The sequence below is a fragment of the Rutilus rutilus genome (assembly GCF_951802725.1).
Source record: "Rutilus rutilus genome assembly, chromosome: 19".
NCBI lineage: Eukaryota > Metazoa > Chordata > Actinopteri > Cypriniformes > Leuciscidae > Rutilus > Rutilus rutilus.
The window spans coordinates 1,790,778-1,804,988 of NC_140232.1; the positions used below are offsets into that span (position 1 = coordinate 1,790,778).

The 14,211-nt window shown below is 42.8% G+C and overlaps 2 protein-coding genes across 2 annotated transcripts in view; both read right to left on the minus strand.

Moving 5' to 3' along the window:
- Window positions 1-14,211, minus strand: part of LOC311278748 (nuclear factor 7, ovary-like) — a 1,193,180-nt gene that overhangs the window by 933,104 nt on the left and 245,865 nt on the right. The window lies entirely within an intron of this gene.
- LOC311278760 (E3 ubiquitin-protein ligase MIB2-like) lies at window positions 1,708-11,764 on the minus strand. Its single transcript, XM_084389787.1, has 4 exons — window positions 11,591-11,764; window positions 11,090-11,274; window positions 9,078-9,143; window positions 1,708-3,655 (listed from the first exon to the last, which is right to left on the minus strand). The coding sequence occupies exons 1-4, from the start codon at window positions 11,749-11,751 to the stop codon at window positions 3,414-3,416; spliced, it is 654 nt and encodes a 217-aa protein (XP_084245913.1). The 5' UTR covers window positions 11,752-11,764; the 3' UTR covers window positions 1,708-3,413.

Genomic DNA, 14,211 nt, shown 5'->3' on the forward strand with positions numbered 1-14,211 from the left:
ATCCGCTCTCATGGGCAAGGCTTACAGAGCCTGTGGACAGGCTGCCTCCTCCCAGCATGCCATGGTGTTGCTGCAGGTCCATCAGGCCAAAGCACTCATGGACATGCACGAGTGTAGCCCTGACCGAGAGTTCATGGCTGAGCTCCATACGGCAACTGACTTCGCCCTCCGAGCGACGAAGGTTGCCGCATGTTCAGATGTCCACTCTTGTGGTCCAGGAACAGCATCAGGTGGTGCCTCAGCACCTCAAGGTGCCTCACTGACAAATATCTGTAGAGCTGCGAGCTGGGAGACACCAAACATGTTCGCTAAGTTTTATAGCCTTCGTGTCGAGCCGGTATCCTCCAGTGTGCTCGCTTACATGCAACATTTCTGCTCCGGGTGAGTTCCCCGTTAGCCGAACTGTCGAGTTCCTCCACACCTCTCGGCAGGCCTAACACTAGTATGCATTGGTGGAACCTGTGCATGGCTGGGTCCCATATGTTGTGATCCCTACGGCAAGCCCATATGTGTAATTCTTCCACGGCACAGCTCCCTGCGGTGAGCCTGTGTCTTTCCCTTGGCAGAGCCCGGGAAACAAATGGCGCTTGCATTCGGTGCTATTTATACTCGCACTGCGGGGCGGAGCGTGAGATGTAAATCTCGCATGCCAATGTGCATTGGCTCGTTCTGTTAACGCTTGAAGATGATAGGCTCCATGGCGTGATCCTAATACGTCGGTACGTCTACGGACGTCTCCGTTCTGCCACGGAATAAAAATTAAAAGAATAAAAATTTAAAACAAAACTTTTTCTCTCACAATTCTGACTTTATAAATCCAAATTACGAAATGTAAACTCACTTTTCTCGCAACTGCGAAATTTGTATCTCGCAATTATTACTTTTTTTTCTCTGAAATGTGATACAAACTCGCAATTGCGATTTATAAAGTCCGAATTACGAGATCTAAAATGTGCAATTCTGACTTTTCTCGCAATTGGGAGTTAAAATTGTTATAATTATAATAAGTTATACAATCCACAATTGCGAGAAAAGTCAGAATTGCGAGATATACAGTTGCGGTTTGCGAGAAAATAATTGTATGGAAGCTTTATTTATTCTGTGGCGTAAACAAGCTTCCATATAATAGAGAGATTATATCTTGCAAATTGGAAATTTCTCACATTTCAGAGAAAAAAGTAATAATCGCGAGATGAAATGTCGCAATTACTTTTTTTATTTCTGTATTCCTGGTGGAAACAAGCTTCCATAGTTTCTCACACATGACCTTGGATTACTTGGGAGTAAAAGCATGGACTATTTTTGACTTTATGGTTCTTTTTTGAAGCTCGACTGACATCAGAGCTACAGTGTATGACGACTCTTTAAAACAAACAAAAAAAACAATCTAGCCTACTTTGTATTCCATGGAAAAACAAAAGATGTGAGGATGAGGAAATAATGACAGCAGTGATGAACGTTCTCTTTAAATCCTAGGAGTTTCCAATTCACTGTGATGCTCAAAACAAGTGATTTCAATCCCAGAACACATTTAGGCAAAGCATTACAGTGGGAGATCTGGTTTATGAGGCTAATAAATACTTCATATAATGTCATGCAATGCCAGTGGATAAGGCCGAACGTTTGTAAAGTTTACAGAGGGAGGCGTCTTGCACTCTGAGTCGAACGGACTTGCATGAACCTGAGAAAATGAAACCACTGCTAGTATTGTGAAGCATTCAGCACCTCTGCTGACACAGTTTAATCTACTTTTATCGGCCTTGAACGCCTTTTCAGTCACACAGACACAGAGCCATAATCACACACGGGTAGAAATTACAGGTCGTCTGTACTTATAACACTACAAATGTCCTCTGTGACACAACATATGATGTAGATAATATGCTCACCAGCATGCAGTATGTATATCTTTGCTCGAGTAAATCCTAGATCGGGTACGGTACAGGCATCTGTACAACACGGCTCTCCGACACAACGGCACAAACACGGCGTTCTCAGGGACTGATGAGTGCTGGATCAGATCTGGCCATATTTCACCCCAGAATCACATGTTTCAAGGAGAATTATATTCATTGTAAATGCAATAATGTTTCGGTAACACTTTACTATAAGGTTCATCAGTTAACATTAGTTAACTACCCAAGTTAACAGGAACTAAGAATTAACAAAACTTCTAAAGCATTTATTGATCTTAGTTAATATTAATTTCAACATTTACTAATACATTATTAAAATCAAAGGTTGTATTAGTTTAACATTAATTAATGCACTGTGAACTAACATGAATAAACAATGAACAGTTGTATTTGTATTAACTAGCATTAACAAAGATTAACTAACACAGTAACAAATGTATTGCTCATTGTTAGTTCATGTTGCTTAATGCACTAACTAATGTTAACTAATGAACCTTATTGTAAAGTGTTACCAATGTTTCATTTAGATGATAGCATGTATGCATAAACACTTAAAGTAATGAGAATTGATGATGAAAACGTAACAAAAAATAAAATAAGGCGAAATATCTTTAATATTCTTCGGATTTTAGAGTAAAATATGGCCCAGGTATTGCGTGTCAGCTCACAGAACGTTGCATGCTGGGTATGTGGAGAATATCAGGTGATCTCCCATGAGCCAGTGAACTTCTCTTCACTCCATAATACTGTAGTTAGAGATGTTTAGCCAGTCGGAGCAGCAGACGTCCTCATGCTACTCGGAAACACAAGGTCCGAATTCTCCAGAATGGAATTTCACACGACCATGGATGATTTTCAGTCGCATCCTAAATGATGGCGTATATCGCAACTACGAATTTATATCTCACAATTATTACTTTTTTCTTAGAAATGTGAGATACAAACTCGCAATTGCGATTTATTAAAGTCCGAATTGTGAGATATAAAATTTGCAATTCTGACTTTTCTCGCAATTGGGAGTTAAAATTGTTATAATTATAATCAGTTATACAATTCACAATTGCGAGAAAAGTCAGGGTTGCGAGTTTGTTTCTCATTTTTCAGAGAAAAAAGTAATAATTGCGAGATATAAATTTGCGGTTGCGAGAAAAGTCAGAATTGTCTGGAAGCCTGTTTCCGCCACAGGATAAAAAAGGTAACTTTGTATCTCGCAATTCTGACTTTATATCTTGCAATTCTGACTATATCACGCAATTGTGAGAAAAAAAGTCAGAATTGCGACTTTATATCACGCAATTCTGACTTTAAATATCTCGCTTCACTCTTCGCTCCATAATACTGTAGTTACAGATGTTTTGCCAGTCGGAGCAGCAGACGTCCTCATGCTACTCGGAAACACAAGGTCCAAATCCTCCAGAATGGATTCTCACGCATCCATGGCTGATTTTGAATCAACTCCTCGGGGACAGATGAAGCTCAGGTCAGACGAAGCCCGGGTCAGACGAAGAGCTGAATGCGCTCGCGGATGGTCTGCCGGCAGATGGGGCAGGTCTTGAGCGCTGCGCTGCAGTCGATGCAGGAGGCGTGCCCGCACTGGAACACCAGCTTGATGTGGTTGTCGATGCAGATGGGGCAGGTGATGCGCTCCTCCATCTGCCGGTACCGAGACTGAAGCTGCTCCAGCAGGTTGTGTTGCTCTGAGTTCTCCGAGCTCGGGCTGCACTCCACCTCCGTCTGGTCTGAGAGAGGGAAGAGGGAAGAGCAGGAGTTAGTCAGGAAAGAGATAAAACTGTTTCCTTGCAGGACGTAAAAGAACATAATCTAGAGTCTTTAAATACTGCAACTGTAAAGCTATTTCCCTAAAGCCCCCCTGTGGTGAGAATCCAGCTTTTAAATGTTGTTTATGGGTACGCTTACATGGCATGGCAACGATATGCTTAAAATGGAGAAGTTGCCTTGCATCGGAACGACGTCTGAATGAAACTAATCCAATCGTGATTGGTGCTGCGTCATACACGGAAGCTACAAGGGGATGCCGGCACACAACAGAGTTAGCTATTTGTTCTTCAGCAAGCGCTCTGTGTACAACTGTTTGTCCTATTTGGTGTTGTTTGTCCTGTAGGAACTTGAATTGTTACCATAAACACAGCTGAAAATGTGTGTCTTCCTGGCCACGTTAAACTTCGGGAGGTGACACACGCGATCGGTGTGATACTGTTTGGAAACGAGGCATGAACAGTCAACTCTTGAGGGTGCTGGCTGTGTTCATTGAGAAATATCTCGAAGCGTACAGCAAAAAAGAAAAGAAAAGACGTGCGCTTTCGGGTGTTTCACCTTCACGCCTATTGACTTTCTTCTCGAGGGAAGAAAGGCGATAAGTATTATGAACCGCTCGTATCTTTTGGTACAGAGGCAATGTGTAGATTATGAGACCGGTTAAATAAATTAATAATATTATCTGGCTTGAGAAGTTAGACATTTTAATTCAGCCTATCATTCAGACTTTGTTTCACTTGTCTGGTGTTTATGGCTGCATTTAATTCTGAGGAATTAAAAAGGTGAAATAATCATCTAACTAAGCTGGGAGAGGAGCATGCATGGGCAGTTCTCGAGGGGGCTGCCTGAGCTCCTAGTTTAAGCAGAAGCGAATGAGTGGTTGCAGCGTGTCCGCACATCGAGAATCGTTTTTGACTAAACCCTGCCGGAGAGCCGCTTCAGGGGATCGAGAACGAATCTCGAATAATACCCGAAATCAGCCTTGAGAGGTTCCCTTGGTAGAATATTTCAAAGCATGGCAAAACCAAGCGGCAACATTCTAATCTGAAAAATGAAGCCTACCTGGAAGTGCGAAAAACTGCAATACATCGAAAATCCGCTAGAGGGAGGTCCCAAAAGGGAGCAAATGTCCATAGACCACCATGTTAAAATGTCCGTTTTCACAGCATAAATTCATGTTTTTACAGGTTGGTCCCATGGACTTTTATTGTATTTTTCGATAGGTTCCGAGGGCCTGACAACTGTGAGGGGGGTGAATTTTTTTCTAACTCGTTAGTTTAGATCGTATTTAGATATAAAATGTATGACAAATAAGGGCGTGGTTAACTTTGATTGACAGCTTGATTGACAGCTGATAACGAGCATAGGCTCGTTCCAAGGAGAATGACAACATAAGAAGCGCCATTTTTGAACACAGTTGAAATATAATACTACTGTTTTTGAATCATGAAATGTAGTTTTAAGAGTTTTTCAGGCGAGAATGTAGTTGTTTAAAGCTCAAATCTGTGGTTTATTTAAAGATTTATGAAAATTGTATCCAGGTTGTGAGATCCAGCGATGACCGGGCGCTCGGCGCTCATGTACCCCGCCTGGAACAGCCTTTCCTCGGCTAGTCGTTCTGACGTTTGCCGTCGACTCTGGCGTCTCTGTAGTGGTTAAACATAAGATATAATTCGTCTTGTGTAGATCTAACGGGCAATTTTTGGTCTTGTGAATCTATAATTTGTTCCCTGGCCAATCGTTTTGGCTGAGGGGAAGTTTCATAACTTTATAAGCTATTTAACTTTACCGTTGTATGGTTAGAGAGCGCTGACTGATGTTTGACTGAATTGTTTGCTTTATTTGTATAGCTTCTTGTACCTTTTACTTATACTTTTATAATTCTTGTACCTTGTACCTTCTTGTACCTTTTACTTATACTTTTATAATAGCTAATATTGATAATACTGAAGTTTAACAAAAAGAGACTGGGGTGAGTTTTGTCATTTTAAATTTTAATACAACGAAGATGATCTGTAATGTTGTTTACTGCAACATCTGTTGTTTAGTACAAATGCACATATTGCCTGGACCATATTAAAATGTTTAATATTTTTATATTATATTTAAAACGAAAAGAGGCAGGTTTGTGTTTTATATTTCGTTGTTTATAAATAGGCAAATATGCAGTGAATATAATCAATACCAGTGCCTGAACCACATTTGTGTGGCTATAATGTTTAAGATTTCTTTAAATGAAAACGAAAAGAGTTAGTATGGTGTTTTATAACATATTTAGTTGCCTAAAATATACAGAGATAACCGGAGTAGCAGAGCGAGCTGAGTGACGCGCGCTGCGTCCTTTACCCATATATGGATTGGCCAGAAGGTGGGCGGGGTTAGGATTTCCCAAGATTTTCCAAGATGGCGCCGCCCATACCCCCCATAAACGGCTTCAAACCCGTTCTTCAGAAAGTCTATGGGTGACGTCACAGACGCTTTGTCCATATTTTTTAGTCTATGGGTAAAACCTGCCGAATATTTCTCCTTGGGTCATGCGTAACATTCAGAAGGGGTACAGACTTCAGTTCGATTTCCGCACCACAGAATTTCAGCAGGGGGGTTTGGACTACAGTCAACCCAGAGCAGGGTCGGGTATTGGAACAGGAAGTAAAATCCCCGCTGATAAAAGAGGCCATAGAACGTGTTCCTCCGCCGGATAGGGAGTCCGGGTTTTACAGCCGCTACTTCATAGTTCCCAAGAAGGATGGGGGGTCGCGTCCAATTCTAGATCTAAGGCACTTGAATCGGTCTCTGAGGAGGTTCAGGTTCAAGATGCTAACTATTCCCATCATCGTGAGTCAAATCTAATCCGAGAATTAGTTTCTCATGATAGATCTGAAGGACGCATACTTCCACATATTCATCCTTCCATCTCACAGGAAGTTCCTGAGGTTCGCTTTCGGGGGCGAAGCGTTCCAATATCGGGTTCTTCCATTTAGCCTAGCTCTCTCCCCTCACACGTTTACCAAATACATGGATGCAGCTTTAGCGCCGCTGAGGAGTTTCCTGCCAGACCTCAAGGGTTACCACACCCTTGTGAGATCAGGCAGTGGTGTCCTATATAAATCATCAGGGGGGTCTGAGATCTCGCCCTCTATCCAGACTGGAGCATCAGATCCTCCTGTGGTCCCAGGGGAGACTGTTGTCTCTCAGAGTAATGTATGTACCAGGGGACCGGAATCGATCTGTTGAGGCAGGGGACTAGTAGCACTACTAGTAGCCCTGTTGTGGCCGGCCCGAGTATGGTTCTCAGACATAATATCGCTTCTGGACGGCCCTCCATGGGAGATGCCCATCAGGAGGGGCCTGCTTTTGCAGGCAGAGGGCTCAATATTTCACCCTCGGCCAGAGCTGTGGAAACTGTGGGTCTGGCCCCTGAGGAGGCACAGAACTGAGAGGCTGACCTGTCTGCAGGAGTAGTCAAGACCATACTCAGTTCTAGAGCTCCCTCCACGAGGAAACTGTACGGTGTGAAATGGAAATGTGTTTCCACTTGGTGTTGAGAGCGTGAGGTGGACCCAGTTAACTGTCCGGTGGCTTCAGTGCTGGAGTTCCTCCAAGATTGCTTCTCTGCTGGTCTTACCCCATCCACACTCAAGGTGTACGTGGCTGCCATTGCGGCTTTCCACGCTCCTCTGGGTGATGGGCCAGCCTCCGTGGGGCCTGGAGGATGAGACCTGCGACTCGGACCAGAGTTCCCACATGGGACCTGTCGGTGGTTCTCGAAGGGCTGGTCGAGGCCCCCTTCGAACCTTTAGTTTACCTTTGGCTGAGGCCAAGAACCTTTCTCTCAAGGTAGCCTTTCTATTAGTCATCACTTCTCTAAAAAGAGAAGGAGATCTTCAGGCCGTCTCTATATCTCCTGAGTGCCTGGAGTTTGCTCCCGGGGGAATTAAGGCTATCTTGCATCCCAGGCTATGTGCCTATGGTGCCTTCTAACACGGCACATACAATGGTTCTGCAGGCTTTTCATCCTCAACCTCACATGATGGCGGAAGATGAGACTCCATTTTTTCTGCCCTGTCAGAGCTCTCAAGATTTATGTCCAGAGATCCTCTCATTGGCAGAAGTCAGACCAGTTGCTGGTGTGTTTCGGGTCTCCCAAGATGGAGCTCTATGCTTCTAAACAGACCATCAGCAACTGGATAGTTCAGGCTATTTCCCTGGCCTATCAGGTACGCAGTTTGCCTTCATCTTTGGCAGTGAGGGTTCACTCAATCAGAGGCATGGCGTCCTCTAGAGCCCTCCTTTCAGGGGTACCTATTCATGAGATATGTGAAGCGGCTGGCTGGGCCACTCCACAGACATTCGCAAGGTTTTATAGCCTGGACATTCCTTCTACGCCAGGCGCACTAGTGCTCTCCTCCTAAGTGTGCCTATGACAGCTTCACACTGGGACAGGCAGGGTTCGTTGTGGCATAGTGGGTATTCATTCCCTAAAGTGTCGTTCCGACGCAGTGCAAGTTCCCTCGAAAGGGAGCGTCTCGGGTTACGTCTGTAACCCTTGTTCACTGAGAAGGGAACGAGACACAGCGTCCCTTCGCCACACCTTCCCCTGCCTGGGAGCGACTTGCTTCATCACTGAAAGCTAACTCTGTTGTGTGCCGCCGTCCCTTTATAGCTTCCGTGTATGACAACACACGTTACGTCATGACGCAGCACCAATCAGGACTGGATTAGTTTAATTCATACTTCATTACGCTTAGAGATTTCCCATAGTGTTGTTCTGACGCAGTGTCTCGTTCCCTTCTCAGGGAACAAGGGTTACAGTGGTAACCTGAGACATTTTCCGTGATCGTCAACGAGTGGATCTCTGAGCTGCTATGAGTGAGTGGAGGCGGGGCTCATTTGCATATTCATAGACGAATACTAAATGAGGCAGCGGTGTCGAGTTCCATTCAAGCTCTTTTAAGCCATGAAGATTTTTTTTCAAGAAAAAAAAACGCTTAAATATGTCATTTTGGTGATCAAAGATGAGTTTTAAAGGATAAAATGATCGACTACAGGGGGACTTTAAATTTTGTCTACTGCCAAAAGAACTATTGATGTTTCAGAGAATTTAAGTCCCTGCAGGCTGATATGTGGTAACATGTGTTATCTATCAAACATCACTCATCCTTATTCTTCGCCAAATTAGATCAATTAAGAGCTGAGTGTGTGTGTATTTAACACATTAGCTGATCAAAACACGGCTGCTCAAAAGGACATTATTAACTGCTAATGTTATTTATTTCTAATGTTTACCATTTGGAAAAGAAGCCACAGATGGAATGCAAATGTACTGACAAACATTTCAAATCTTAGCATAAAATGTCATCATCACTGAAATGTAAAAGCACTTACCCTGTCTGATTTTCTTTGTTATTGTCACCTGGCAGCGGATGCACTTCTTCATTCTGTGAGCACATTCTGAGGAGACACGACCCGACGGAAGTTTGCATAAATGTGTGGGATTCTTAACAGCAACTGTGAGTGAGTGAGTGAGTGAGTGTGTGAGTGAGTGAGTGTGTGAGTGAGTGTGTGAGTGAGTGTGTGAGTGAGTGAGTGAGTGAGTGAGTGTGTACTTGTACAACTTTCTTTGTGAGGACCAGTTTGAGTTTTAGAGCATTGGAGTGAGGACAGAGAGAGTAAATTGAGGACATTTTGGCTTGTCCTCACTTTCTGAGAGCCTTTAAAGGCCTGTTTGAGGGTCAAGACTTGGTTTTAGGGATACAGTTATAATGAGGTTAAGGGTCGGTTTAGGGTCAGGGGTCGGGTTAGGCACTTAGTTGTGATGGGTAAGGTTAGGGTAAGCGGCTAGAGATTGCATTGTGTCAATGAATGTCCTCATAAAGATAGATTTACAAGAATGTGTGTTTGTGTGAGTGAGTGAGTGAGTGAGTGAGTGAGTGAGTGCAGGGCTCCAGACTGCGACCAAATGGTCGCATTTTGCGACCAAAATTTGAGAGTGTGCGACTAAATTTTACATCCAGTCGCACATGTGCGACCAGTAAATTTCATCTCGTTCATAGTGGGCGACAACCGACGTCGCGTCTGCGATGCTTTGTTTACGACATCACGACAAGAAGACTAGCATTTTTAATTTTTTAACGGTCCTCCATGAAGGGTTCCGAGTGAATGAGTGTGTGTGTGTGCGCGTGTGTGTGTGTGCCCGGCTGCCCGCGCGCAAGTGAGTGAGTGAGTGAGTGAGTGAGCGAGCGAGCGAGAGAGAGAGAGTGAGAGAGTGTGTGCGCGAGTGAGTGAGTGAGTGCGTGTGTACATGTGCGAGTGAATATGTGTGTGAGACGGCTCGAGATGACTGGTTGTAAAGCAGTGTGTAGTCTGACAATGTTTCTTGTCCAGGACATGACAAGATTTTTAGGAGTCGAAATCGTGTAATCTGATTGATATAATAACAGACAAAAAAATTGCGTATTCTGAACCAGGCATAACTATAACTATGGTATACTGTGGTTATGAAAGTAGCCTACACATCTTTTTACAGCACTTCAAAACTATATCCTATTAAAATGTTTTTTTTTTTAATGTGTCGACCAAAACATTTTTGTTCATCCTTTAAAGATTGTCTCTATTTATAAAACTGAAAGTTTCAAGAAGTAGGAAAACTCACACTTATTTTTTTTAAAAAGAAGACTAAATTACCATTGTAAACAGCTGCTGAGGGTGCTTATTGGCTATTTTCACTCCCTAATATCTATTTTGTCACTCATTTTGCTTTTGAAATAATATTAAGACATTATGAAGGATAATAATTAAATTTAACTTTATCTATACACCTCAAATTTATCTCAGTGCTTTGTCATCCCACAGTGCTACCAAATACTTTCTGTAGAACTTAGAGCCGCGGCCCTCAGATGTTAGTCTGGAGCCCTGTGATCTTAAAATAAAACTGCACCATAATTTCTGTACGCTTAATCTATTTATTATCAAAGCATTTGTCTGTAATAGTTATTTAGGGGGAAAATGTGAAGGTGTGCCCCTAAATTTTCTGCTTGCGCTCCTAAAATTTTAAGTCAGGGGCTACAGCGCTCCTAATAAAAAAAGTTAGTCTGGAGCCCTGGAGTGAGTGAGTGTGTGTGTGTGAGAGAGTGATTGTGTGTGTGAGAGTGAGTGAGTGAGTGAGTGAGTGAGTGAGTGATTGATTGATTGATTGAGTGTGTGTGTGTGTGTGTGTGTGTGTGTGTGTGTGTGTGTGTGTGATTGTGTGTGTGTGTGTGTGTGTGAGTGAGTGAGTGAGTGAGTGAGTGAGTGAGTGAGTGAGTGAGTGAGTGAGTGAGTGAGTGATTTGATTGATTGATTGATTGATTGATTGATTGTGTGAGTGTGTGAGTGAGTGAGTGTGTGTATAAACTCACCCTCACACGCGACGCTGTGTTGGCAGGGAGAGAACAGCACTAGCAGCGCGAGCTCAGAGCAGATCAGGCACTCGCTGGGACCCGTCACACTCGGCACCGCCAGGTTTGTCATGGTGTTGGGCGTAGTGTGAACCCGCCGGAGACTGGCACTGCTGGTGCCCGTGCCACACGTGACGGCCTGCAGTCTGAACACACACACATCACATCAAAATCACATAGATCCCTCAGTTATTAAACACCACACACTGACACACACACACACACACAGTGTTGGAACGGTGCCGTGTAAGCGCCCCCTAAGTTAATAACTAATGATCTTTACAACAGAAGTGAATCAATCAAAACTAACTTTATCTGGACAATATCTTTATTCTAGAGCTGCTGTAAAGCCTAAACAATCTCTGTTACTGTAATTTCCTATTATCACTGTAAAGCTGCTTTGAAACCATCTATATTGTTAAAAGCACTATATAAATGAAGGTGACTTGACTTGACACACACCTGTGTTTCTCTGCAAAGCTCCTGATGAGAGTTTGTACGCTGGTGTCCGTCACCAGGTCCAGTGGGCTTTTCCCTTTATGATTGGCATAATTAATATCGGCTCCCTCCTGTGCCAAGAAGCAAGCGATGGCATGACCGACGTTCAGCTCCATGTTTCCCATCAGCCCTGAGCTACACAACTACAGGCACAGAGCGGAGGAGTAAACACACTGTATATATACACACACACACACACACACAAACACTGGAAACAGGCTGCTCTGGTGTGTGGAGCATCAAAGGTTTCTCTTTACAACCTGTTTTTACAGTGTTGAGATTTGCAGCCAATCACAGACATGCACGTGAAGTTGTTTAAGTCAGTCAGAATCTGAGTTTGTTTGTGCCATTCATAATTAGAATAAATGTTTATTTTTCATGCAGCTGAGTGCAAAGTTTCAGGAGTGACAAATGTATTAATATGCGGGATTGAATTTGAAATTGCGTTGTTTGACAACAGACGGGGAAAAAAATGTAAGTCTTGCAGTTTAAGTGCAATAGAACCTGCCAATAGTTCTGTTTCCTGTCATGTGTTTCTTTGTGTCTTTTTTTACTAACTTGCCATTTTGATTTTTTTTATGCAATGTTTTCTTAACTGAACAATATTTGAAGACTACATGCTGTTTTAATGTATTATTTTAATGTATTATATTAATGCTTACTTGGTCAGCTTCGGCTGTATAAATTGTGCTATATAAATAAAACTTTGACTTGACTTGACTTGACTTTGACTATTTACTTATCATTAATAGCATTAAAAACTAGAATGTAAATTTCCTGAAGAAAATGTGAGTGGGTGCTTGCTAGGGTAAGGTAAGACAATTTTTAGCAATATGCTAACACAATTAGCATCATGCTAGCATGAAACTAGCATGTTTTTACCACGTTGCTAGCATGGTTTACCATGATTTACCATAGTTGACCATGATTTACTATAGTATACCATGATTTACCATGTTCTAGTATGATTTACCATGATTCAAGCATGATTTACCATGATTTACCATAGTTTACCATGATTTACCACAATTTACCATAGTTTACCACTATAGTATACCATGATTTACCATGTTCTAGTATGATTTACTATGATTCTAGCATGACTTACAATAGTTTACCATGATTTACCACGTTGTAGTATGATTTACCATAATTCTAGCATGATTTACCATAGTTTACCATGATTTAGTCAAAAGAGCCAAGCCCCATCTCTATACGATGTTTTGCAGAGATATACATCTTGCTAAACGGTTGCTAGGGTACTCTGTTTGGTTGCTATGGAGTTGCTTTGGCAGCTGCCAATGATGAAACTCCAAAGGCTTCTTGTCACTATGAATGATATAAACCAACTCCCATTCCTCTGTGACATTCAGAATGGAAGATATCTCTCTTTGGATTTTGGTTGCTAAGGTGCTCGACGATGGTTGCTAGGGCGTGGCCAGAAAGTGTTGAGGTGATTCGTGATTGGCTGTTTGCTGCCCCGAGTCAAACGAGACCACCCTTGTGTTTCTATGACACTTCTATCCGGAGATATCCCTTTGATCTCTTTCAATGGAAGTCTATGGAACTTGTTGCTAAGGTGCTCTAAATGGTTGCTAGGGCGTGGCTTGATAGCTTCACAATGATCCTGAGAGACTGTTTGGTCGTCTGAGTAAAATGAGCCCGCCCCCTCGTCTCTATGACACTGTGATCCAGAGTTATGTTCAATACAAAATCCCTATGCAATTTACCATAGTAGGAAAAACACATGCATTTCATGGGCCGTCCTACTCCATAGTAAGTCAATGGGAAATTTTGGGCAGCTCCTGCCCCCCAGGGGTGCAACTTTTACCCCATTGTGAGGTATGTTCTTACAGAGCCTGTCAGCCTCTTCAAATGTGGCAAATCACACGTTTCTGCGAAATCCTCGCTCTGAGCTATGACTCGTCAAAGTTTGTCACATTGTTAAGTCTATGGGATTTTTCGGCTGCTTTTTCGCCCCTGGGGCGCACACCGCCCCCCCCGATCGCTTATAAAAGTCATAGCACACCATTCCCGAATAATCTGCACGATTTGATGCCTCATTTGTGGGTCTGTGACAAAAACTGCGGGAGTAGTAGCACGTCAAACTTTTGGCAAATAATAAAGAAGAAAATAATAAGTATGAGCAATAACAATAGTGAGTGCCTTGCCTTTGGCAAGCACCCACTAATTAACTAATTTAATTTATTTTATATATTTTCAAATAGTTGAATAAAAAAAATAATGAAACAACACTGTGTCCTAACCAGATGCGATGTGATAAGATGCCAAGGACAAGCAGTTTGTCTGTCCACACACGAGACGTGACCAAATCAATCAACAATCACAGCCAATCAGAAGAGCGTGTGGGCAGAGCCTCTGCAGGCGCACTGCACTCGCAAACAAATCAATCAAATCTCACAGCCAATCAGAAGAGTGTGTGGGACAACTGCAGCGCCGTCTGGTTACGGTTGTTGCGGATGTTGATGTCACAGCGACCCTTCAAAACAAAAGAGTCACAGATACACCACCGGTCAATCAATCGGTTTCTCTCATAATCAGGGTTTTTATGATGCACTTTTATG